We start from the raw sequence: 27,990 nt of genomic DNA on the forward strand, positions 1-27,990 counted from the left end.
CAGATTCCCTGTCCATAATGAGCTTACAGTCTAGAGGGGGAGGGAAACAATAGAAATAAATAAGTTATGGATATGTACATAAGTGCTGTGGGACTGAGGGTGGGGTGAATAAAGGACACAGATCCAAGTGCAAAGGTGACACAGAAGGGAGTGGAAGAAGGAGAAATGAGGGCTTAGTTGGGGAAGGCCTCTTGGAGAAAATGTTTTAATAAGGCTTTGAAAGTGGGCAGAATGGTCGTCTAGTTATGCGGGCAGGGAACTTGCCTACCAACTCTGTTGTATTATACTCTCCCAAGTACTTAGTACAGTGCTCTAAACCCAGTAAGTATTCAATAAGTACCATTAATGAGGATGAAGTCAATGACAGTATGAAGTGGGAAGGAGTTCCAGGCCAGAAGCAGGACGTGGGCCAGAAGTCAGCAGTGAGATGGACGAGATTGAGCTACAGCAAATAGGCTGCCATTAAAGGAATTAAGTGTGCGGGCTGGGTTGTAGTAGGAAATCAGTAAGGCAAGGTGATTGAGTGCTTTAAAGCTAGTGATAAGTAACTTCTGTTTGATGCAGAGGTGGATGGGCAACTGGTGAAGGTTCTGAAGTGTGGGGAAGCATGGACTGAATGGTTTTGTAGAAAAATGATCTGGGCAGCAGAGTGAAGTATGGACTAGAGTGGGGAGAGATAGGAGGCAAGAAGTAAACAGTGAGATTGATGCAGTAATCAGTGCGGGATAGGATAAGTGCTTGGATCAGCAGTAGCAGTTTGGATGGAGAGGAAAGGGCAGATTTTAGTGATGTTATGAAGGTTGAACTGACAGGATTTGGTGACAGATTGAATGTGTGGGTTTGGCCAGAGAGGTGAGTCGAAGATTATTTTAAGCTTACGGGTTTGTGAGAGAGACCAGATGGTGGTGCTGTCTTCAGTGATAGGAGGGTCACGGGGAGTACAAGGTTGGAGTGGGAAGATGAGAACTTCAGTTTGAGACCTGTTAAATTTGAGTGTTGGCAGGACATCTAAGTAGAGATGTTCTGAAGTCAAGAGGAGATATGAGACTGCAGAAAAGGAGAAAGATCAGGTCTGAGGATGTAGATTTGGAAATCATCCATGTTGAAGATAGTAGTTGAAGGAATGGGAGTGAATGAATTCTCCAAGTGAATGTGTGTAGATGGAGAGTAGAAGGGGACCCAGAATTAATAATGGTGGTATTTTTAAGTGTTTACTATGTGTGAAGCACTGTTCTGAGTGTTGGAATTGAGTCTTGAGGGACTCCCACAGTTAGGGTGTGGGAGTAAGAGAAAGGGCCTGCAAAAGAGACTGAGACTGAAAGGCCAGAGGTAGGAGGAGAACCAGGAGAAGACAGTGTCAATGAAGCCACGGTTACATAATGTTTCCAGAAGAAGGAGGTGGTCAACAGACAGCGTGTCGGGCAGCAGAAGGGAATGATTAAGAAGGAGTAGAGGCCATTAGAGAAGCAGTGTGGCTTAGTAGATAGAGCAAGCTCTTGAGAGTCAGAAAGATTTGGGTTCTTTGGACCTCAGTTATCTCAGCTATAAAAATGGGAATTCAGAATATGAATTCAGATTATGGGAATTCAGAGTAGGAACCTACTTAACATGTACCTACCCCAGTGCTTAGAGCAGTGCTTGGCACATAGTAAGCACTTAACAAGTACCATAATTATTATCATTATCATTTGGCAAGAAGGAGTTCATCCATGATGTTTCAGAGGGCACTTTTTGTGGAGTGAAGGAGGCGGAAACCAGATTGGAGTGGGTGCCAGAGAGAATTGGAGAAGAAGGGGAAGCAACCAGTGTAGACAACTCGCTTAGGGCGTTTGGAGAGGAATAATGGCGGAAGATGGGGTAATACCTGGAGGGAGTCACGGGATCAAGGGAGGGTGTTTTTTTTTTTAGGATAGGGGAGACATGAACCATACAGAAGTCATCTCTATATGAACGACTGCCAAACCTACCTCTCCAGCCCTGATCTACCTCCTTCCCTGCAGTCTCACATTTTCTCTTGCCTTCAAGACATCCCTTCTTGGATGGCCTTCTGATACTTGAAAGTTAACATATCCAAAACAGAACCACTCATCTTCTCACCCAAACTCTTCACTTCCCCTAATTTTTCCTTTACTGTAGACAACACCACCAACCTCCCTGTCTCACAAGGCTACAACTTGGGCGTTATCCTTGATTCATCCCTCTCGTCCAACCCACATATTCACCCTGTCCCCAAATTCCATCTGTTCTCTATTCACAACATCTCAAAAATATACCCCTTCCTCTCCATCCAAAGTGCTACCACACTAGTCCAAGCATTTTTCATATCTCGTAAGACTTTTGAATATATTTCTAGCATTCTTCTGGATTTAGCTTTGGGGAGGAAAATTTGGCTGTGACAAGCCCCACCTAGGACTGTTGCAGTCTTCTGAATCCTTTACAGAAAAGCATCTTAAAATGCTTTTGCTATTTAAAAAGAAAGAAAATAGCCAAAAGCCACACCTTGTAAGTAAATTACAACAAAAGAAATTGTTTTAGGATCTTATATCTCAGTTTTTTGAATTTTAAAACAAAAGGATACACATCTTACACAACACGTGGCCTGCTACAGCATTTTTTAATTTGAGCATTCAGTTTTACTGCTTCTTGTGTTGAAGAATGTTGAGTACCACCATCAAAAATTTCCTGCAACCCTTTCATTCTGCAGTAAAATCAAGCCAAACACTTCTGACTCCTTTTAGCTGATCTGTAGGTCCATGGGCTTTTTCTTGCTAAATGCCTAGCTCTTCCTAGGGTTATCTGCATTTTTGAATGAACAGGAAATGAATGCTTTAAATCAGTCACTGGGATTTATTCAACACTTTCTATGTTCAGAACACTCTTGACTGTAAGCTTTAAGCACCTCGTGGGCAGGGAAGATGTCTACCATTTGTCTGTAGTGTTGTACTCTCTCAAGTGCTTAGTACAGTGCTCGGCACACAGGTAGCACTCAAGAAATACCAGTGATTGGCTGGGTACACTGCAAGAGGGGTGGTAGACACAGTCCCTGTCCATGAGGAATTTAGAGTTTATTGGGTGACATTAAAATACATTATGGGTTTTGTAGAGAGGTGTTGTGGGGCTGACAGTGCAGTGAAAACAAGTGCTCGAAAAGTACAGAGCCTAGTGCATAGGCAACGCAGAAGGGAGAGGGAGTCAGGGAAAATGAGCGAAGATGAGATTTTAATAAGGCTTTGAAGGTGTGTAGAGTGGTGGTCTGTCATATATGAAGGAAAGAACTTACGTGTAAAGGGAAGTGTTAAGGATGTCACTTTGTGCATCAATAGAAGGTAATTTGGGTATGGAGACCAACTGATGACTTGAGAAAATTGGAGGGGATCAAAAGATAGAATGTGTCTGTAGGGGGACAGATCAGATTTGTGGGGAGTGGGCGTGAAGACACATGAAGTCTTTCCTATCCTTCCTTCTTGCAAAGACACCATTAGCAAGATTTTCTCATAATAATGAGCAGCAGAGGTTGCTAACTAATGTGCAGATTATTGACTGTTAAAAATCTAGTTAAAAGCTGTTAAAAATCTAAAAATTTAAATTGGTTAAGTGAAATGGTCAGTATGAACCTTGAGCAGGTTATGCAAGAATATTCCCCCAATCGAAATCCTGGGTTGATAAGTATTTTCTGTGCAGCATAGATTTCTGGATTATTCTTCTTGCTTTGAAAATGTTGGGAGGAAGTAACAGGTTAAGGGGAAGGGGAGTCAAAAAGATCCCAAGAATCTCATATCATTTTCTGCAACCTTAACACTTCATGATGAATGTTATAAATGACTGTTTCTCCTTTAGAAACTGACTGGCTTTAGAATGATGTATGAAATAATATGTGTTTTGCATGTCCTGTGTGTAATGATAAAGGTCATATAGTATCATTTACATAATCTCCAGCCAGAAATGAACTCCAGCAATATCTTCTGTATAACATATACATTATCTGAGGTTTAAAACTCTCATTATTCATGAAAGTTAATTTTACAGTGGGTGTGAATGATCTATCTTATGGCTGCTTTTTTGATCATTCTATAAAATAATATGGAGCAAAGCCTGCACAAATATCAGGAAAACCAGTAAAGAGTGATGCATTTGCCTGACTCTCTGTATACCCGATTGGATCTTGATTGATGGCAATCATTTGTCTTTGTCAAAAAAAAGGAGAGAAATTCAGACATTGAAATAAGAGTGCTATCAAACTTTCTACAATGGCAGAAAGATTCTATTAATGTGGCCTTAGAGTATTAACTGTCTCTGTTGGGAAATGATAAAGAATGTTAATTTTTTTCCTTGAGCATATTTAAGTGTAAAATGCATTATTTTGTCTACGTGTTGAGACTAAAAGTAGGATACTTTTGATTTATGACATACTGGAATTGATGGAAGCAAAAAAAAACTGCTAAAAAAGATGAAAAGGCAAATAGATCTTAATCCTTTTTATTTTTATTTTTTTTCTCAACAAAACAATAAAAGTTTAGCTGGTGTCGTAAAATCCTTAATGCTGCATTCCATTTGATATTGGAGCTTTGAAGGTTGACTTCAAAGAGGTTTGAACAAGAAGGGAAAAAATTAGGTTAAAAAATGGATACCTTATTCTTGGAAAGCCTTTTCTGACTCAAATATTAGGCTGAAGACTTCCACTTTAGTACTTGCCATAAGAAATATTTAATAAGTAGTTTAAATAACATATATAAAATATGTATTTTTATTTGAATGATGTAAGAAAGCAATCCATTACTGCATACAAAAACCAAGACATTAAAACAACATTTCTTCACAAGGAGAGAATGACCTTTAAACAGTACTTCTGCTCTGGGATATTTTTAGCTTATTACTTTCCATTCGTTGGATTACCCTCTTAGTTATATAGGACTGGTTTGTTGTTAGGTAGGCAACTAGTTCCATGTAGAAATTAAATCTATCAATAAATTAAATAATACGTATTGAGGACCTACTGCCTAAAAGTCATAGACAAAATCCCTGCCCTTAGGAAGAGCTTACAGTCTAAATTAAAGGGTTTATTCATTAGTAACCAGATTTGTTCAGTTTTTTTTGAGACATTATTTTGAAAGTAGCGTGCTTATGAAAGTGGGTCTTTTCATAAAACAGAACATTTACCTGTTCAGTAAAGAGTAGAGCACAAAAATGTGTGCTTAGTTGATTAATAAAGGGAATTAATCATCATAATAGTAATTGTGACATTTGTTAAGTGCTTACTATGTGCCAGGCACTGTACTAAGCCCTGGTGTGGATACAAGCAAATGAGGTTGGACACAGTCCCTGTCTCACAAGGGGCTCACAGTCTTAATAGCCATTTTACAAATGAGGTAACTGTGGCCCAGAGAAGTTAAGTGACTTGTCCCAGGTTACACAGCAGATAGATGGCAGACCTGGGATTAGAACGCAGGTCCTTCTGACTCCCAGGCCCATGCTTTATCCACTAGGCCCATGCTGCTTCTTGAAGGTTTGGTCAGGGAAGGTCTCTTGGAGGAATTGTGATTTTAGTAAGGTTTTGAAAGCAGGGACAGTAACGGTCTGTCATATATGGTGGGAAAGGAGTTCCAGGCAACAGAGAGAACGTGGGCAGGAGGTTGGAGATAAGAGATTGAGGTAAAATGAGTAAATTGATGATAGAGGAGCTAAGTGAGCTAGCTGGGTTGTAGGAGGAAATCAGTGCAGTAGAAGGGGCCAAGCTATATACTTATGTGTGTTCGCTGCCCAAGACTCAGTAGAGTGCTCTCCCCCCGTGCATTCAGTAAATGCTGTTGATGATAGAACATGGGATTGAGCCATATGTAGAAAGCTATTATTACACAAAATTATTGAAAGCAGATTTCCTATGGAGAATTAATATACAATAAATGAGAAAATATAGTATGATCTAGGAGATGATATATTTGCAGGTTGGCTGAGGAATGGCAAGATTATAAAAGAAAAAAATTCAACTGAATCCACTGTCGTCCTTGCGTCTTCAATCACCTTCATCGAGTAAACATGTATTTATCAGTCCCGGGTTTGACCGTTTAAAAAAAATTAACCCTAATAGGCATACAACAAAATTATAGGCATGGTAATGTAATGAGGAAGCTCCATATATTTTAATTGTAAAAAGGCTAAAAAAGACCAGCCATAGGAATATTCACACAGATTTCAGTGACATGTAGAAAATTCTGAATTGAAGGGCTTCACAATTTTAAATCATGCATATTCTGGGCATTCAAGCAAAAACAATGCTTTTCAAGAAAGTTGCAACCAAAAAAATAAAATATTGCCTTATTTTTCATTGAAAGCACTGTGCAAAGTATGGTGTACTCATTCAAGCAGTAATTCCACAGTAATATTTAATTTCCATAAAATATACCAATTATGGTTTTTCCTCATTGGCTAATAAGGATTAATAGTGGCTTTATTGGTGAATTGTGTAGGTAAACCAGACTAAAGCAGTTACTGCTATTTTCCTGCTTTCTAATATTGCTTTACTCTTGATTGCCACTTTCAAAGACTAGCATGTGAAAAAGCGTAATGTCATCTTTCTAGCGACCCACATGATGAACCCAAAAAACATGTGATCTTGCAACTGTTCTCCTGGGGCAGGTGTGGGAACTTTTCATTTTGAGTGCAGAGCTGAACCTGGAGCTGGATTCAAGGGGGTGGAACTTAAGTGGGTGAGAGAAAATGGGGGAAGAATTAGGGGAGAGAGGAAAAGTTGGGGAGGAGGAGAAAGGGGATGATGTAGGTGTGAAAGGAAAAACAGGAGGAAGGAGAGGGATGCAGACAAAGAGCAGGAGGTGGGTTAGATTGAGGCACCGTGGCAGGGACGATAAGTTAATGCATTCAGTACTTTCTGAGAACAGAGTGCTGTACTTGGGAAATTATGGTAAAGTAAGTCATAATCTAAATGTCCGCTTTCTTTCTCTCCTCTCTTCCCTTCCCCTCTCCTCCCCTAATGCTGCTGCCACTGCTTGGCTCAGTCTCGCTAGGCTAAGGGACTCCTCGACTCCAGCATCTGGAAGGACAAACTGAGCTATTACTCACTTTCCCTGCCTCGTGCCCCCACAGTGGCTCCATCGGGTTCTCCACCTTGGCCCAGCTGCTTTTTCAGAACTGTAGCAGGTGCGCAGGTGAAGGCGTGGAACAGCGGTGGCACAGCTTGTCCTTATGGGCACTGGGGCCAGGGACCAGAAGGATCTCTGGCTCTCTCCACCAATCTGATTGGGAGTTCACAGGCCCCCACAGTTCCTAGGACTGGGCTAAGTGGGGGAAGAGTTGTGTCCCTTTCCAGCCCATCTCCCCTGCAAGGAAGGGTTTGATTGGAGTAAACTGCGCCCAGCTCCCTATATCCTGCCCAGAAGACTGTGAGGGTGAAGCAAAACCCAAGAGTGCAGTCACCCCTTCACCCCCATGGTGTCAGTTCCTCTGATCTGGTGTCTAATGAGGCGGGAATGTGTCCAACCTAATTGCCTTGTATCTAACCCCAGCGCTTGGCACATAGTAAGCGCTTACCAAATACCACAATTACTATTATCGTTACTATTAACAACGAGGACTTCCCATTTATAATGTTTCACCGCTAGTAAACAAGCATGTAAATACAGTAAATTTCTCTTGCTGATCCAAGGGATCAGCTATATAATTTAAAAAGATTTTGAAACAGAGAAATGGAAAATGATGGAAATACAGAGGAACTAAAACATGATTAATATGATGGAAAGACTCTTTTTAGTGATGGTTTTTCTTTTGATATATTCAGGAAGTTGCTTTGCATTTTAATTTGAATTAATATTGTGCTGTAACTGTGGATTAGCATATGTGGCTGACAGAGCAACTTTCAAAGAAAAATATTTGTAGATGTATCCTGAATGAAAAATGTTTATATCAAATATGTCTGTTTTAACTTTAGAGCAGTACATTATAACATTAGAAAAACTGGTTATTTTCTGAACTTGGATTTTCTTTTCTAGAATTGCAGTACAAATTATTTGAAATAGTGAATACTCCTACCTCTGGTTACTCTTTTCAACTCATTTCAGTACTTTAGGTTTAAGAGGGGCAGCAATTTGGAGCAAAATCTATTTAAAACCACCAGGTCTGCTAAGCCAGTTGACATTTTCTACACTGAAGTCCACGGTCTTCATCCCGAGCTCATTGCTTTCACAGACTTTCTTTTACCAAATCCCTACTTTTACAAGGAGAACATGGGAGAAAAAATGCTCTAATTTTCCCAAACTTGTCTCTCTCCTAGCACCACCAGGTAACAGCAGTGGAAGAGGCTGAAGCAGAGGTTGCAGGTTAATGCTATCCTTCACTTCCCTTCCCCCTTTGTCCTGCTCTCATCTTTCTCCTCCTAATCCCACTTCCTTCCCTCTCTCTTTGCTTCTTTTGCCCTTTTCCCTATAACTTTCCCTATTCTCCATTTGTTCTTTTCATCCCCTGACCCCCACTTCCTTTTCCTCTTCTCCCTTCCTCCCTCTGACCGCACCTTCTTTTTAACCCTATCCCCATTACAATTTATCACCTTTTTGGCTTTTTTTTTTTGGTGGCTGCAAAATTGAAGTCAATAGAACCAAATGTTGATATGGAGGTAATCAAAATAGCCATGCTCCAGATTCAGCAAGGATTGAGGTTCGAGATGAGTTTAAAGCAGGAGCCAGCTAGTAGGACCTCCTCCCCGACCTTCAGGCTTGGGGGCCAGACATCCAGTTTTGTTTCCATTCCATTCCTGCCCTGTTTCCGGCAGCAGAGGCCTGCCCATACTCTACAGCAGCGTGGAAGCAGAGTGGCTCAGTGGAAAAGAGCCTGGGCTTCGGAGTCAGAGGTCATGAGTTCGACTCCCGGCTCTGCCACTTGTCAGCTGTGTGACAGTGGGCAAGTCACTTCACTTCTCTGTGCCTCAGTTCCCTCATCTGTAAAATGGGGATTAAGACTGTGAGCCTCACGTGGGACAACCTGATTACAACCTGATTACTCTGTATCTACCCAGCGCTTAGAACAGTTCTCTGAACATAGTAAGAGCTTAACAAATACCAACATTATTATTATTATTATTGTTACAGAACCTGGAGTGACTTCAGTTTCCTGCTTCTTTCAAAGCCACCACCACCTTCTTTTTCTGCTGTTATTGCCTGATGATCTTGGCTTGTTCTCAGCAGGGACAGTCGTGAGGGGGAGTGTGTGTATCAAGGGAAGGACTAGTGGATGTACCAAACAAGATCGAGTACCATATACCATTTTCCCTTTCTCACACCCTAGCTCTTCTCTCCCAGGTCCTTTCCAGCACTGTCCCCTGCTTCTTGGGTCACTGTGCTCAACTGGCCACCTGCTTCAGCTGGGTACTTTCCGATTCCCTCTTTTTTCCCCCAGGTCTAAGAGATCACCCAGTCCCAGGGCACTGGAGGATGAAGGGAAGTTCCAAGCTGTCTCACTCCCCATCTTTACCCCTGTTTTGCCCTCTCTCTCCTCAAGCTTCTTTCTCCTTTCTAACACTGTCCCTAATGGGGCAACAATCATGTGAATGCCCAGAGGGAAATCAAAACTAATCAAAGCAGAAACCGAAAACAAAAACCTTCTGAGGCGCAGGCAGTTTGGGGAGGGAATGTGAAAGAGAAACATCAATTGCCATGTCACTCTGTTGTAGCAGCTGCTGCCAAAAGCGGAATGCTATACATGAGATTTGGCTCTTCGGTGATAAGAATAGCAAATGTTCTTTGCTGAATACAGAGGGACAAGACAGTGTGTCATATCTAGGGTGAGGGAGAGGGCTTATTGGTACTGGGAGAGTCCTTGTAACAACAACAAAAATTAGTAATACAGTTATTATTTTTGCATTTATGTGATGCATGTTCTTCAAAAGACCTAAAATGACTTAGAAATATCTTCATATTTATATTCATCTCATTTTCCCAGAGAGGAATTTTTTATACTTAGTAATATCCCGTTTCTCAGTTTAATATTGTCACTTAAATTTGAATTTGTTATGAAGTAACCAAGGGAAGTCATGTCTTCAGTGTAGCAGTGATGAATGAGAATTGGACACTTTGAGAAGCAGCATGGCTCAGTGGAAAGAGCCCAGGCTTGGGAGTCAGAGGTCATGGGTTTGAATCCAGGCTCTGCCACTTGTCAGCGGTGTGATTGTGGGCAAGTCACTTTACTTCTCTGTGCCTCAGTTACCTCATCTGTAAAATGGGGATGAAGACTGTGAGCCCCACGTGGGACAACCTGACTACCCTGTATCTACCCCAGCGCTTAGAACAGTGCTCTGCACATAAGTAAGCGCTTAACAAATACCAACATCATTATTAGTATTATTATTATTATTAAGACTATTTTCTTGCCCTAGACTCAGAGTTTGAAGAAAAGCATGTGGGCTTAGCCTATGGAGAAACAAGGAGTAAAGGTGTATTGTTGTTTATTGCTCGTTTTGGTTAGAACACTTTTGGAGAGTTTGGGAACGTTCTTTGGACAACATGCATCTGGTCTTTCTGGGTAGAATGGGTATGATGTCTGAAAAAACATTTGTATGTGAGCTTTTGGTGCCAATCAGAGCTTAAAAAACTTAACATAAGTTTTCCTTAACACAGGTTTATCAAGAACAGGAAAATACTAAGAAATGAGAACAGTGATTGGCCTTTTTAAAAATCCTCTCTCGCCGAAAAGTGAAACAGAGCAACCACTGTGCTTCCTGAGCACCTTCTAGGAGAAGAGTACTGTAATTAAGAGAAAAAAAAAGGTTCCTGTCCTCAAGGAGCTTACAGTAAAGCTCATGCAAATCAGACAACTATGTCTGATTTGGGTAAGAATAGGGAAAATAATAATAGTACTTGTGGTACTTGTTAAGCACTTACTATGTGCCAAGCACTGGGGTAGGTAGGAGATAGATTGGACACAGCCCCTGTCTCAAGTGGAACAGGTGTTAAGCATTGAGGTCATCTGAAGATCATCAGGTTGAGTATGGTCCCTATCCCACATGGGGATCACATCTAAGTGGGAGACAGAACAAGTTATTGAATCCCCATCTTACAGGTAAGGAAACCGAGGCAGAGAGAAGTGAACAGACTTGCTCAGGATCACCCAGCAGGCACGAGATGAGGCCCGGATTAGAACACAAGTTTGTAGATGAGGAAACTGAGGCACAGAAGTTGCGACTTTTTCAAGGTCACAGAGTAGGCAAGTAGCAGAGGTGGGATTAGAACCTAGGTTCTCTGACTCCCAGCCCCTTTTCCTTTCTCCTAGACCACCATGTTTCTCTTTCTAAAAATAAAGAACTGGCATCTTGTAAAATCGACTTGAGATTTAGTTTTATACTTCCATTTTTGTGTTCCTCTTCCTTGTCCTTCAGCCCAAATTGGCTCTTTTACATGCCAACCATAAATGTCCACTCAATAGGGGTGGAGGTCCCCCCCCCCCCCCCCCCCAGCTTTCTGAACTAGCCTTTTAGAAATAATGCATTCCAGATCTCTGACAAGACCTGAGAGGTTGCATTCAGAGACAAAAAGACCCCAAAATGTGGTGTTCTGACCTATTAATTCTCATCTGTTCTCTCACAATCCTCAGCCCCATTAAAAACAAAAAAATCTTCTCCCTTTTTTGCTCCTCTTCCCAGAATGAAAAGTTGGCATCTTGGATTCCACCCTATTTTGGTCAAGCCTGTACCGCACTTGGGAGCAGAGAAACAAGTTTGTTTCCAGACATCTTCCAATCAGTGAGGGGTTTATCCTTCTTCCTGCTCTCTGGCTTACCTTTGAGAGCTAGAATTTCCTTCAATTCCGATGATCATGGAAATCCTTGCACTGGCACATGTGTGCTACAAATGGGAGCACTCAGCAGCAGGAGTAACAGCTCCATTTTTTAAATGTCACTGAATTCTTCTTGCAGAACATCCACTTGGGAACTCAGAAGGGATTTCCCCATGACTTTCTCCGTACCCAATCATATAACAGAGAGTAGCAAAGGAAATGTAACACCCTGGGTTTAATGAACCAAAATGAGAGTGGTAGGCTGTAGGTGGTAATGGATCTGGGATCGTGAATAAGAATTCTTTAAAAATTGAAAATTGGGGTGTATATTGTTTAATGTACAACAGAACCACAGGGTACATTCCCTGTGTTCAGGGAGCTGGGATAGATGGTCTTAGAATTAATGCACAAACAGTAGTATAAGAGTAAATAAATTTGAATGTTCAAAGCGTGTATTTAGCCAAAAGAGTTAAGGGTGGACATAAATAAACTCATGTAAATGAATATCTAAATTCAGGAGGTGACTGAAAGATTGGTAAATTCCCCGTATTGATATTTACTTGGGGAAGCCTATTTTGAAGGGGTGGGATTTTAGGAGGGCTTTAAAGCTGTCCTTTTAACCTTAGATTGAGGGTTGGCAAAACGTGGGCAAGGAAGTCCCATGCCCTCAGGTTCCGGGAGAGTCAGGTGCAGCCAGGAAGTGGACCTGGAAGAAATAAAGTGTTAGAGCAGAAAGTAGCGACTGATGAGTATCAATAAGTAAGGTAGAGAGAGCTGATGGAGATCTATCAGTCGTATTACTGTTTGCAGATAGTCTTGAAGCCAGCGGCTAGGAGTATTTACTCAGTCCACTGACATCAACAGAATCGGTGTGCCTTGTAGAACATATCTGGATGATATGTCCATTTCTAAATAATTTTAAATATTTCATTTTTTAGGGAGTCCATGTGACCTGTGGTCAGTTGATGTTCATTTCATAAGCTTCCCCTGTAAGAATTCTTTGTGGGCAGAGAATGCATCCTTTTATTATTCTGTATTCCTCAGGCTGTACAATGGACCACACCAAGGGGACCCTCAATAAATGCTGCTGCTACTATTAAAACATAGTTTTAATACTATTACTATTTATCCCTTGTGAAAGTGTCATCATTCTCACCCCAGTGTAACACTCTCATGTCAAAATTAGTTTAGTTATTGTTAAATTTGGGATTAACCCTGGACCCTGTGAACCTAAATTAAATTAATTGCCTTAATATTTGATGGTTCATTTGAAGATATTTTTTGAGGGCTTGGTGTGTGCAAGACACTGTTCTGGGTGATAGGGAAGATTACAATAACGAATAAACCAGACATAGACCCTGTTCTTCAGGGAAGTCATGCAAAACTTTTTAATAATAATAATAATGATGGTATTTGTTAAGCGCTTACTATGTGCAGAGCACTGTTCTAAGCGCTGGGGTAGACACAGGGTAATCAGGTTGTCCCACGTGGGGCTCACAGTCTTCATCCCCATTTTACAAATGAGGTAACTGAGGCACAGAGAAATGAAGCAACTTGTCCACAGTCACACAGCTGGCAAGTGGCAGAGCCGGGATTTGAACTCATGACCTCTGACTCCAAAGCCTGGGCTCTTTCCACTGAGCCACGCTGCTTCTCTAGATTTCATCTTTTCTTCCTGCATCCCTGAAAGGACATATATACATAGGTCCTCTTTGGAGGGCACCTCTTATTCAATCATCAGTGGTATTTATTGAACACTTACATGCATATTAAAATTGCTTGGATAAAAATAGTGCATTTTGTCTGAATGTGAAATTAATTCAAGTTCTAGTTATTGATCTTAGTATTTGTCATTTCAAATTATTACAAAAGTGAAAATAGAAAGATAGATTTGCATTTGCATGTGACTCCAAAACCATCTCTAGTCTCGACCTCTGGCCTTGGCAATCGCTATTTTCTTTTGCTTCATGGACTTCTCCAGCTGGATATCCTGTCTGAAGTTCAACTGAATTCCTCAGCTTCTCTCCCAAATCCACTCTTCCACCCAATTTCCATCACAGTCAACAATACCGCCATCCTCTCCATCCCAAGAGTGTGACTTCTTCTTCTCTTTCAACTCTCACGTTCAGTCTGTCAATAAATCCGGCTGGTTTTTCTCCACATTTCCCAGGTCTCCCCTTCCTCTGCATTCACAGGTCACCAACCTGGTCCCATCCATCAATCAATGATATTTATTGAGTGCTGACTCTGTGCAGAGCATTGTACTAAGCACTTAGGAGAATACAGTGCAACAGAGTTGGTAGACACATTCCCTGCCCACAACGAGCTTACATTGTAGAGGACTGTAAGTCATGAAAATGGATGTGGCATTAATTAACATTTTTGCTTTGCAATCTGGAATGTTATAACCTCATCATCATGTTCTCCAGACCAACTCAGAGTTTTTCATAAGTAATTTAGAAGTTAGCAGGTGTTAAATTTACTTGAGTAATCATCTTGGAAATGATTCTCATCGTGGCAATGTCGGGGGGATGGGATAGCCACATCAGCTTACAGTGATCAGAATTTTAGTTAATAAAAGTTCAAGACTTCACCTCAAATGGATTTCCAGATCGTGAAACATATGGACTCTATCACCTGAGTAAAATACTTTCATTTTCTTTTGAATTATTTTCAAAACTTTCCCCTAATTTGACTGTGTAAAATGAAACCATAAGGGTTTGAATTTGGATGGCATATACGTCTTTCATTTTTACCCCTTTTGGCCCTGGAATTTTACTCACTCTGTAGATTTACAGGGCAGGCTAGCTTTATAAATTTTCTTTCAGAATATAAAACATGATTTTAGGTGCAGTCTGGTTGCTTTTCTGCTAATTCACTTCAGTGTTCTTTTCCCTGGATGTGGTTGCTTTTAAAAACTCACTTTGCAGCCTAAATTTTAGCTTGGCTCACTTGGTTTGTTTATACCCTTAATACTTAGGACCCAAATTTTCAATTTGAGGTAGAGTGTAAAAGAGTAAGGGATTTTGTGGGGCAGGAGAACTGGGAGGTGGCAGGCTTCAGAGAGTTAATGTCAGCAAACTATCCAGAAAAAAAACATTTGGCTGTTTTCAGCCCTGATTGGTTGCTTCACATGTGGTCTAAGATTTTCAAGGACCAAGTCTGGAGGTCCAGATCAAAAAGCTGTGGGGTGTCATGGGGACAATGGCATGGAGTGAATGCCCCTGCTGTAAGCTTATCGTGGGCAGGGAACATGTCTACCAGCTCTGTTACATTGTACTCTCCCAAGTGCTTAATACAGTGTTCTGCACGCAGTGAGTGCTCATATACCATTGACTGATTGTTTGGTCTGTCATTTCATGAAGGGGGAGGGAGTTCCAGGCCAAAGGTAGGATGTGAACAGAGAATAGAGATCTAGGAGTCATATCAGAAAGCTTTTCTGGCATCACGAGAGGGCTATTTGAGAAACCGGTAGGTCATAAAGACCCGTCTATCCTAATTTGACCACGGTACATTCTAATACACATGTAGGGTGAGTATTCTGATTATGTCGCTACTAACGGTTAAGCTGTCAATCTTAATAATAGGACTGTATAATTATAGGATTAGCTATAATGACTCAAGGTATTGGTTTTGTCATAAAGATAAACCATGTTTATGGAATGGCAGTGTAATATGGTTGGTACTCTCTCCAACTTCCTATCCCTTCTGCATTGTCTATGCACTTTGATCTGTACCCTTTAAGCACTTGATATTCACCCCACCCTCAGCCCCACAGCACTTATATTTATTTATATTAATGCCTGCCTACCCCTTCTCTGTCATATTGTACTCTCCCAAGTGCTTAGTTCAGTGCTTTACACACTGTAAGTACTCAATAAATACTATAGATTGACAGGATTTTGCTTCCAGATGTATGAGTGATCTTTTCTTAATTACCTCCACCTATAAGAACTCCACAGTATCCCTTGGTTGCCTCTTCCAGTGTTTTGTCAACCAAAACTCAAGTTCCTCCCTTTGGCTAACTGAAATCTCACTTTCTTTCCCACCTACTTTCCTCTTGTTTAACTGTCTGTAGATTTAGAGAGTCATTTCCTTCACATAATACTTTGTAAATTGGAAGGTAGCTTGCATCGTTTTTCTCAGTTGGCCCTAGACCCTTTCTAGTTTCTTCGCATAGTTTTCAAAGAATGATTACCAGCATTGTTATACAACAGTCCAAAAGCAGTGGAGCAGAGACTAGTTAATGCAACACTACCCTTGCATGTCATGCTCCCATTTACAGTAGTTAGTTTTTGTTTAGTTTTTAATTAATGGCGCTAGACCAGTATACCATCTATTACTCTTGTTCACATGATGATAATAATAATTGTAAGCATGACCAATGGGAAAAGCATGAGCGTAGGAGTCAGAGAACTTGTGTTTTAATCCTGGCTTCATCTCTTGCCTGCTGGGTGACCTTGGACAAGTCTCTTCACTTCTCTCTGCTTCAGTTTCTTTATCTGTAAAATGGGGTTTCAGTAATTTGTTCTATCTCCCACTTTGACTGTGAACCTTGCATGGGGCAAGGACCATACCAAACCTGATGATCTGATTTCTACCTCAATGCTTAGTATGATGCTTGGTGCATAGTAAGCACTTAAATACCGTGGTTATTGAGCACTTACTATGTGCCATGCACTCCGTTAAGCACCAGGGTAGTTATCAGATCAGACACAGTCCCTGTTCCACATGGAACTCAGTCAGAGGGAGAACAGGTATTGAATCCATATGATACTTATGAGGCACAGTGAAGTTAAGTGAACCCAAGGTCTCGCTGCGGGCAAATAGCTGAAATGGGACTAGAACCCAGGACCCTTGATTACCAGTTCTGTTGCCCTTTCCCCCAGGACACTCTGCTTTTCAAACCTGTCATTTTGCTGGCCATGCAGAGAAGGAGATTATATTTAGCATGATTTGCTCTTGACACAGCCATATTGAAGTATTAATAATATTTTTATCAGCACTTATTATGTGCAAAACATTCTACTGAGCTCGAATGTTCTAGATGCATTTGGTTATGAGTGCTTCCGCTAATCAGTGCTTATTAGCATTTAATCCCAATTACCTTTTAAATTTTAGTCCACTTTGTAGTACAACTAATGAAACTTAATCAACTTTCTCTGAAGCCCTGGATCTCAACTCTGCTTTGCAGATTGACCATGAACTAAAGGCACAAATTCATAAACTAAAAAAAAGTTTCTATGTTTCATGGCAAAATTACCCTTCGTTATAAGCAGCAGCATTTATTTTGCTTCTTTTACGAGTAGAACATTATACTAGGTGCTTGGGGAACATAGAAGAAAAAACTTTCTGCTGAAGAGGCAGAGGAACCAAATTGCCAAAAATACATCAGGTAGCAGAATAAAAGCATAGATTCAGATGATAAGCACCCACGAGCAGTTAAATGGATGAGTTTTCTGTATAATGGAGTTGTAAATGATGGATGAACCTAATCCACTCATGAAGAATTTGGAATTAAAAATCTGCATGAATGAGTTGATTATAGGGATAGTAGTTCGCATAGCATCAAATGGTGCACCTTCTCATTCCTTCTGATTCTGTCCCTGTGCAAAAGTGAGCAGTTGTACAGGGATACATCAAATTACAAAATGCACATAAGATTTTTATGAACAAAAACCCACTTAGGGCCGAAATGACCTCAGCAGTGGGGCCGAGAAAAAATTTGTGTTTTTTTTTTAAGGAGAGGTGGCACTTAGATGCATTTGAAAGGAGAGGAGTAGAATCCAGCAGAAGTCAACAAGAGTTGGTGCAAGTGTTTTAATAGGGGGCTTAGCTACGGGATGGAGACACCGTGTATTTCAAAAGCAGCAGGGAAGATCTTCTCCTGAGAGATGGCTGGGAAGGATGTGGGGAGGGAGGGAAGGGTTAGGTTGGAGATTTTTTGCCTAGGTTTTTGCCAGCGTCACTCTAGTATGCCAGCTCGTGAGTGGAAGTTTTCTGTGGAAGTGATGCGGGACCGGGGTTGGCGGTGCAGGATGGATGGAGGGACAAGGGTGCAAGGGAGTTGTGTTTGGAGAAGACAGAGTTGCAGACATAAATTTTGTGTATCAAGAGCGGAGATGGTTAGGTAGGAAGTTCAAATTAGGCAGGATGGCCTGGGATAAGTGGAAGAGATTCTGAGGTCTTTACTGGGGGAAAGACGGTTTTGTGGGGAGGGGGTATGTGGAAGAGAAAGTACTCAAGGAGATTGTTGTTGGAGAGTGGAATTTGAGAGTTGTTGATGTTAGAGATTGTACAGTGATTACAGATGAGATCACACATGTGTCCAACTTGGTGAATGAGTGAAGTGCACCAAGCAGTGGACACAGTTGAGGAGTGACAGAAGGCAGGTGGCTGGGAGGTCATTGAGAGCCCCCACATGGATATTGATGTCCTCAAGGATCACTGTAGGGATGGAGAAGTAGAGAAGGAAGGTGGGGGGGGCATCAAAATCATTCTCAGTAACAAGAGGGCAGATTTATAAATGCTCGTTTCCAGTAATATGTTGTGGAAATTCTGCTTAAAGTTAAAATTACTGAATATTTGATATTAACTGGTATTGTGCATGGATAAATATTAATAGTGCCCTATATTATTACCTGGTATAGGTAGTAAATGGATTAGCGCAGTTTAGCAGTTTGAATTAAAATGAAATAAAGAGGCACATTTTTTTCTATCATGCTTCAGTAATGAGCAACATCTTGGACACATCACATTAGAAGGTAAGGTTTTAGAAAATGCCTCCATTGCCTCAATCCACAACTGAACTTTTTTATTTTTCATTAAGATAGTGGAGAGGCAGATATCTTCCATGAGATTTATAGTTGGTACTTGGTAAATGGAGCTTTTAGTTAATATTCCCCCTATCTATCTGCATGAAGGAACGATGGGCTTCAGTTTGTGAGATAAAGCATTCTCTTATATCACATGATGCCCTATACTACCTGAACATTATTTCATCAAGATTTATGCAGAAAGTGAAACCCTTCTAGAACTTAAGCACTTTTATCTTCTAGCTGACAGGCCACTGCAAATGTTTACTGCTTTTTAGGGGTTAACCATTTATTAAACTTATAGCTAATGTCTGGTATAAATTTTTTAACCCCCCCAAAATACAGAAATTAAATTCAGGCACCAATGGAGTTAGGAAAACAAGCATGGGCATCTAACCATATAATTAAATTAAATATAAAATTATAAAATTTGATCTAGAAGTTTTTAGAATAATTTAATACTGACTCGATAATATCAAGAATTATTTAACAGGCAAATTTATGTTAAATCGGTAACAAACCAGATTAATTATTTTCATTATGGTCTGTTTTTGTTTCACATTCTTTAAAAAAAAAAAAAAGATGGTATTTAACTGCTTACTATGTGCCAGGCATTGTACTATCAGCTGGGTTAGATACCATAATCAGGTTGGATACAGACCATGTCCCACATGAGGCTCACAGTCTTAATCCCCGTTTTACAGATGAGATAACTGAGATTCAGAGAAGTTTAGACACTTGCTGAAGGTCACACAATAGACAAGTGATATTAGCAATGTTTTGTTGCTAATACAAATACAAGCTGCAGTTGTTTGTATAGTATGATTTTTATGTACTTATACTAATTGCAGGAAAAATATTCAAAGTTAGGAAGCAAATATATATAGATATTCTTTGACTTGAGTGAAGATAATATAATTACGCATTAAAATCATGCCATACTTGGTTATGTTCACGTCTTATTGTTTCCTGAAACAATATCAACTTCTGATTTGTTGTGGACTTCAGCTGATCAGGAACAAAGCACTTACTTTTTGAAGTTTAAAATGTACTTGATTGTAACATACAGTGCCCATCATTTGAAAACCTTGGCCCAGTTCATTCATTCAGTCGTATTTATTGAGCGCTTACTATGTGCAGAGCACTCTACTAAGCGCTTGGAAAGTACAGTACAGGAATAAAAAGAGACAATCCCTGCCCACAATGGGCTACATAATGTTAATTGTCTAAAGCAGATAGCCACCCCTGTCTCTGGGGGAAGCCAAATTCAATATATCATGCCTTACACTGAACACTCAAAGCTAGAAGCCAAGCTCTATCAAACAGAAAATAGGGAAGGAGTTAGGGAGATCCAGTGACCAGGACCCTTCAAGGAAAGGGATTTGTCTCTAGTAACCTGTAGTTCAACCCCTAGCATTTTGTTAGCTGAAATGCCTTACTACAGTAGTTACTCTGTTTTTTGGGTGTACATTCAGGGCTATTGCATTTGAGACCATAGTGAAACTGTGTGTGTGCTTTACATATAATTTGCCTTTTCCTACTCAGATTTTCCATTCTATTCTGATGATGTGGGGAAGCAGCGTGGCTCAGTGGAAAGAGCCTGGGCTTCGGAGTCAGAGGTCATGGGTTCGACACCCAGCTCTGCCACTTGTCAGCTGTGTGACTGTGGGCAAGTCACTTAACTTCTCTGTGCCTCAGTTACCTGATCTGTAAAATGGGGATTAACTGTGAGCCTCATGTGGGACAACCTGATTATCCTGTATCTCCCCCAGCGCTTAGAACAGTGTTCTGCACATAGTAAGCGCTTAATAAATACCTACGTTATTATTATTCTATACGCAATCCTAGGCTATCCTCATTTTGAGTTGAACATTTCACTGTTTGTTACCCCTTTGAGAGTGATTTCTTGTTTTTTTTTTTTAATGGTATTTATTAAGCACCTATTTTGCAAGTCAAGTCTGTTCTAAGCTCTGAGGAAGATACAGTTTTTCAGGTTGGACATCGTCCCTGTCCCACATGGGTCTCACAGACTAATTAGGAGGGAGAACAGATTTTGAATCCTCATTTTAAAGTTAAAGAAACTGGGCCACAGAGAAGTTAAATGACTTGTCCAAGCTCACCCAACAAGCATTTGGCAAAGCTAGGATTAGAATCCAGTTTGTCTAACTCCCAGGCCTATACTGTTTCCCCTAGGCCATGCTGCTACTTTATTGTTGCCCCAGATTTGTATTTCTTGTGTGTGCCAAAAATGAGTGCTTAATCTGTACCTGAGTATGCTAGCCTTTCCACCTCTAGAATTGGTAGTATATAGTCTTGGCATTGCTAGGACTTGTTCTGTGTTTTTTTCTTTTCTTTTCTTTTTGCAAATAAATTTAATCTGACAAGATGCAGCACTGTAGTATTTTCATTAGTAATCATTGTTAATAATATTCAAAATCATTGCAAATTTAAAAATTTCAATTATGTAGTTTCTTGAGTCCTAACTCCCCTTTCATTACAAATTGCCAGAACTATATAGCAGAACACAAGGTCAGGGAAATGTGGGGTCCAAAATAGCCCACAGATCACTTTTTTGTAGGACACTGTTTCAGAATTAATCAGAAGTATTTTTTGAGTGCCTACTTACTGCAGAACATTATACTAAGTGTTTTGAAGTGAACAGTAGAGGAAAAAACACAATCTGTGCTCCAAAAAGAACTGACATTCTTATGGGGGGTGAGAGTCATAAAATAATTTATAAATAGGAGGAAAATGTAAATGAAGAGATGGATATATGAACCACTAAAAACTTAAGTAAGAGAACTCATAATTTATATATACTTGACCACTCTTTGCCTCAGTGTCCTCATTTATAAAATGAGGATAAGCTACATGGTCTTCCCTAACTTATAGCCCCATGAGGGACAGAGACTGTGTTTGACCTAATGATCTTGTATCTACCTCAGTCCTTTGCATGTGGTAACCACTTAAGAAATAATACTTTGAAAAAAAAAATAATGCTACAGGGAGCAGAAGTGCCAACATGAGGAGTTGGGAGGATTTGGCCTGGGTAAAATTCCTGAAGAAAGTGGGATTTCAGGAGTGCTTTGAAAAGGGGGAAATGCTGTGTTCCTTTGGATTGGAAATGGGAGAAAGTTCAAGTTAGGGGGAAAGGCATGAGCAAGGGATTGGAGGCAGGAAAGTCAAGAATGAGACAGTATGAGATTGGGTTGAGAGAACTCAATTGTGTAAAAGTGGAGTGTAGTGGGAAAAGGGTGCTTATAAGTAAAAAGATCTTAAAGAGGAGAAAGTGATATATTCTGTATAGTAGCCCAAATCCAACTCGATAGGATTCATATACCAGAATCTTCACATTGAGTTTTATTACAGGAATAATTCTTGAATGGTAATGGGGTAATTAATATCTTTAGGGGGCTTTTTGTCATAAACCAGTTGTTTCTGGTAGCATTTTTGCAGTGGTTTTATCAGAAGATTGCCAATGCAGTATTCTGACAACATCCACTCTTGAGGAGTTGTTAGCCTGTATCTTAGGTATAGATAGGAAAATAAGTCAATAGTAGAATTCCGGAGAAGAAGGGGAATCAGAAAGTGTTCCAAGATCCTAAATGATAAATGGAAAGCTCACTCTCACAATAGTGGAAGCCCTCTTGAAACATCCAGTTGTTTTCTTGTGTTATTACTTCCAAATTGCTTGCAACCAGGTCATTTTTATTTGAGTTCCTTACCTGGCCCAGCCCTAACAGGGTCAGTAATCTCATTGGGTCTGCTGAAAAGGCAACATGTGTTGTAGTTCGATATGGAGTTATTTATTTCCCTAAATGGTGACAAATACACTGCACAGAAAGAATCCTGGAAGAGAAGAAGCAAGATCATTCCTGCTCTCTATGACTTTGAAAAATGAAAGTTGAACTGCCGTATTGTAATTCTGTCCCTTCATGCTAATGGTCATAGTTGAATCGTCGCCTCTCATGAATCAAAGGCTCCTGAAAGATTTGATATGTCTTAAAAAAAAGCAAAACAGCCTAATCTAATGAATCACTAGGCCAACCTGCAAGACAAACATAGCTTCTATAAGGGTTTTTTTTTTTTTTGGTAATCTCTGGTTTTGAAACCAAATTGAAGAGTCTGAAAATCAGATAGCTAAAGGTGGCATGATAGCTACTCCTCAGTCACTTTATCGGTTTGTTGCTTGCCAAGGACATGTTGTGTCCCTAATAATGATTTCTAAGTTTGGGATTGGTTTCCCAAGTCTTGCCTTTAAGTGTATCTTACTCTCCCAAAGAGAAAACATTTCACATTTCCACACATGTTGAACCCAAGACCTGCATTTTAATAGTGGAATAGCCTTTGATGCTAATATAGAAATGATTGGAGTGGGTGGGAATGCGGGTGGACACGACATTCTTCCAAGTTGGTAGGTTGCCTAGAGATAGAATAGTTTAATTATAGTAATTTCTGTAATAATTATTGAGCCCAAGTCGTCACAGTGTCACAAGTTGAGCAGTTAGAGAATCAAGAATTTCAATGTGATAGGTCAGAAGCTATTTATCCATCACAATAGAGCCACCCTAATTCGAACCCTTGTTTTATCTGAAGGTTCTTACTGTATTTACACCAAGTGAAAACCAAGGACTTTTTGTGTTTTCACAGGATAGCTGATGTAATAAAATAAGATTACTTTGCATAACGGCCACAACTGCGTATTCCATAAGTAGGCGTAATTGTTTAAGATGTGGATTTTTGATTTGTTAATTTCAATTGGTATCAATTGATGAATGGTCCATTAACACATAGTCAAGGGATAAATTCACTGGCCCTTAAAATTAGGGATTTTTTTCACTTGATGTAAATGTTAATGCAAACCTTGACCCCAAAATAAGCAGGTCTTCATTTTATAACAAAAGTGAAGTTTTTGTTATATTTATCAATTTACCTTTTGGGAGTGTTTCATTACCTTTAAAATTTTCTACTCAGTTAACATTTCTAACAAAGAGGAGCAAATACAAAAGTTCCACTGCTTGTAAACTCAAATTCAGCAAAATATTGTGATTATTAAGAGTAAGCATAATTCCACACATTTCAAAATACGTTGAATTATTATGCACCGTCACACACTGTGTCAATACCTATTGTTAGCTAATTTAGTAATAATTTTATCGTAGGAGCTTTACATCTCTTATAATTTTAATTATGTCAAGAAGAATGGGAACACTTAATTTGATCAAAAGTACAGAAGGATGGATGACAAATTAATAATTTACCAGCTTTACATAAGGATATTAGAAGGATTGATGGCAGAAGAGGTTAACAAATTTTAGCAGCTTTCATTAGCTTTTCATTGTCATATGTTTGTGGTGCTGACTGAAATAAGCTTTGTAGGAGATCCCAGTCTAGGGAACTAATTACTTGTGCCGATTGCCGTACTGATGAATAGACCCTCATTGTATCATTCCCCTGAAGACGAGGAGCAGTCTGTGATTCACGACTGCATCCTAGCTGATATTTGATAATAATTTTAACAGATAAATGTAGAGAGGCAGAATGATGAAGTGCCTATCCAAGCTCTATGACTATCAAAGACATACACGTAGCCAGCTGTGTTCTGCCTTTTTTACCATCACTAATGGAGAATTTAAAGTTATGAATCGAGCTGCAAATAAATGTAGGTCTTTGTGCACGTAACTGTATTCTGTTTCTGATTCTTGAGTTGTGCTCATAACTAATTTGGAGAACAAATTGTTGAACTCTATAATTGCAGTGCACTTCATGAAAAGGATACTAAGGGCCAGATGTTAATTTTTTTTTTTTAAATGATAGGGGTGTAATGCTGCTTCAGTATCCCTTTTATGAGAGTGTAGCAGGAGGAGAAAGAAAAATACCAACAATGTTCTTTGTTGATTTTGATCATCATAAGAGTGGGAGGAGAAATGTGATAAAACAAACACCTTAGGGGTTGTGCTACATTTTAAGTATCAGTTGATGATGGAATTTAGTTTGAAAATTATATAGCATAGATACATGCTTTTGTAATCTGGATTATTTTTGCTTCTATGCCGGGAATACAGATAACTTTTAAGGGTTTTGATCTGTAAATTGGTCAGGGCTACTAATTTGTCACAGCTGACAGGTACACAGTTTTATTAGCTCATGAAATACAAGGGGGATTTTATTTAGTATTTATCATTCAAGCAGAAGTTCTGTTTATAAATAAGATTAGTATTTCATCATTGAGTGGTACCGATTTTAAACTTTGGGGCTTTATTAAATAAGCACTTCACTACAGACTTGACCATACTTGACCATACTTGAAAAAGGCATTTCATATGGTATTTTCCTGGTTGAACTGTTATTTTAATACCATTCTTTCCAGTATTCAATTAATAATCCCCTAACAAAAGAAAACTTTATATAATATATAACTACATTAAAATCTACATATTTGAAAAATGCATTAGAAAATGAATTTTTATAACCTTTTCAAAATGTAAATTTTAAAAAAAGTGCCTAAATTATAGCAATTATTGTACATCATTTGGCATGTAGTTTTTAATTAAATGTAAAAACACACTACATAAAACAGAAATCCAATCTGATTTGCTTGAAAATAGATTGCTATTTCAGTCACCAGAAATGGTTTATTTAAAAACAGTAAATGGAAAAGAAATGCATTTTCTTGTGTTGTTCTAAGCCTCAGGGGCTAAATGTAATGAATATTTTAAGAGATTATTTTAATTAAATTCCTGCACATCTAAACAGAGTAATATTTTATTATCACATACATAACCATGTAACTGAGGTATTCATTAAAGTTAACACTTTCTGGACCAAGCATTCCTGGTATGATTTACTGACCTTGTGCGAAAAGGCACAAATTAGGAAGAAAAATGAAGGGGGACAGACTTTGATTAATATAGGTAATGCTAAACCATATTTATAATAGCCTTTTCCCTATTCTGGTTTATAAATGCAGTCACTGAGAAAGGTGCCCTGCTGAGGCTGAAATGAGGCTGAAATCGGAGCACATGCCACTAGAGTGTGGGGAAACTGATCACACTGTCAGCAATTCATTTCAAAATGATGTATTTAGTGCTCATTTCACCTTCCGAGAAAAAAGGGAAAGGAGTTCCTTCGACTGGAAGGTGATATTGTTATTTTCAAGGACGTACCTAAGAAAAGATTGCAGAAACGGGTGGGGGGTTGAGGAGGAAGGAGGAGGAGGGAGTTAAGGGAGGGGGGAGAAGGCGGAAAAGGCAGAGCAAACAAGGAGAGCTTTATGCAGAAATTCAGGGCTACCATGCTGCTTGATAATTGCTAACATATGTGGCTCCTCTGTTTCATTGTAGTCGTCCTCGTGAGTTCTGGCGCCTTGACTACTGGGAAGATGACTTGCGGCGCCGGCGACGATTTGTGCGTAACCCTCTTGGATCGACACATCCTGAAGCGACACTGAAAACAGCCATGGAGCATGGTCAGTGTAAAAAGTGCTTCTTGCCAATAGCAGCAGGTACAGTACTTGGTAATGAAGAGGGGAGCTTCGTGACTCCAAGGCACTGTCAGCGTCTGCCTCCAAAAGGCTCGACATTTAAATTCACACTTACTCCGCTCACAAATGAACAGTTTAGTTACTTTTGTCATTTATAATACCTCTAAGAAGCTCTGTTCGATATTAAATACATACAGAATGCGTATGTGTTCTGTTTTCAAGACTGTTTAACCGCCTTCCAAGTCACGTAAAATGTTTCCTCCTTTAAAAGGTACCCTGGGTTTTGAGGTAAGTTAACGTAGCAAAGAACACTAATTCGTTTAATTCTCTTTAGTGGCCTTTCCATCAGAAAAGGAGCCTTTATAAAACCAGGCTTGGTTGAGTGGATTTATTTCTTAGATTTTAGTAGGAGGTTCAGAGAGAGAGAGAGAAAGAGAGAGATAATAAATGTCCAGATTCCTAGGTAGTTTCCAAGCCTTGATTTGTAGATGGTAATGATGGGTGACTAGTGGAAAAAGAGAATGGACATTATTCTCATATCTTCCTGTTTTGCATCATCTTATCAAAGCTGAGCAAAATACTTTCCCCTTTCTTTTTAATACATATATTTGTCACCATTCACTAAGGTTTTTGGGAACTGTGATCAGCAGATGGGAATAAATAAGTAGAACTAGGGATTGATCCTTTGGGTTTAAAGATTTTTTTAGCTTTATTATACATCTAGACTCATTTTTATATTTTTTAAGCTCATTATGGTACATTTCTTATATAAAGATCCAACCTTTCCCACTTTTATAATTGATTTGCTTGTGATAAAACTGTGTGTCCCTTAATGCCCTTTGATGGCTTATGCTTTATAAAACTAAACATATTTCATTTTTAAAATTCAGAGCTGTCATTTAAAATACAGCATTTTACATTTCAAAATGATAAGGTGTAAATACTAATTTATAGTCATTAAGAGTGTTGCTGGGATGGAGAAGACTGTAATCTTATGTTAGGCCTCAGCCAGGAAGCTTAACCTCTTGCACTCAGTCCTAAAGAGCCATTTCTGGAAGAAAATGTCTACAATATGTCATCAGATATAACACCCGAATGTGACATCAGTTCTTTGAAATAAATGACTATACTGAGACTAGTCAATAGTGAAGTGATCTGAAAGCAATAATGGTCCCCAAGCCCTATATTTTTTACAGTAAGAGGAGAAGGAGAAACACAGTGTAGAATTAATTAGGCTACTTCTGCTTTGGGGCTCTTATTAATTTTGTGTGGTGCTAGGACTCTGTGGATTCCAAGGACATAAATGTGTCCCTTGGCTAATAGCCCTAGCATTAAAGAGACCTGCCCCTTGGAATTTTGTGCCTCTTAAAGCAGATTTGGCCATCTGAACGCAAATTTGCCATTTAATGCATTTTTCTTACATTTTTATATTCTACCACTTACCAAGGAGTTAAGTCTGAAGGCTATAAAAAATTTCAAAAACATTTTGACAGAGATTTTCTCCAGTGCCTGCATAAGGTGAAGTATGTGCGTTTTAAAAATCAGTCACCAGTGAGCAAAGTAATGTGATGTCCCCTTGATAATCAGGAAGAGTATTGTTCTGTTGGTGAAACTGGAGTAAAAGAAATTTGCGAATCTCTTCTATTGAGATTTTGCAGTGATATTTGCTTGCAGGGGTAGATATGCATATTACTAATTAAGCCTGTTTTCTTTGTCAGATATATTAGCATCTTGTAGTCTTTTTATTAATTGAAAGGTTAATATAGTATAAATCAGCATTTGTCTTCATGTAGTTGTAACTCCCAAAGAGGTCTACAGATAATAAAGCCAAGTTAAAGCCCTTGACATGGCACTGTCTTATTCAGTGGCATTTTGCAGTTCCTTTACTGTGTAGGTAATTAATGCATGAAGCCGACTGAAA

The 27,990-nt window shown here is 39.4% G+C and overlaps 1 protein-coding gene across 4 annotated transcripts in view; it reads left to right on the forward strand.

Annotated features, from left to right (window-relative positions):
* The window catches only part of LRBA (LPS responsive beige-like anchor protein), a 552,105-nt gene that overhangs the window by 257,741 nt on the left and 266,374 nt on the right, over positions 1-27,990 (forward strand). For 2 of the 4 annotated variants that reach the window (XM_029076638.1, XM_029076639.1), the window contains exon 38: positions 25,930-26,090. In XM_029076638.1, coding sequence (XP_028932471.1) covers positions 25,930-26,090 — 161 coding nt within the window. The remainder of the gene's footprint in view (positions 1-25,929; positions 26,091-27,990) is intronic. The other 2 variants (XM_029076640.1, XM_029076641.1) reach the window with 1 other exon arrangement.

This window comes from Ornithorhynchus anatinus, chromosome 12 (assembly GCF_004115215.2).
Source record: "Ornithorhynchus anatinus isolate Pmale09 chromosome 12, mOrnAna1.pri.v4, whole genome shotgun sequence".
Taxonomy (NCBI): Eukaryota; Metazoa; Chordata; class Mammalia; order Monotremata; family Ornithorhynchidae; genus Ornithorhynchus; species Ornithorhynchus anatinus.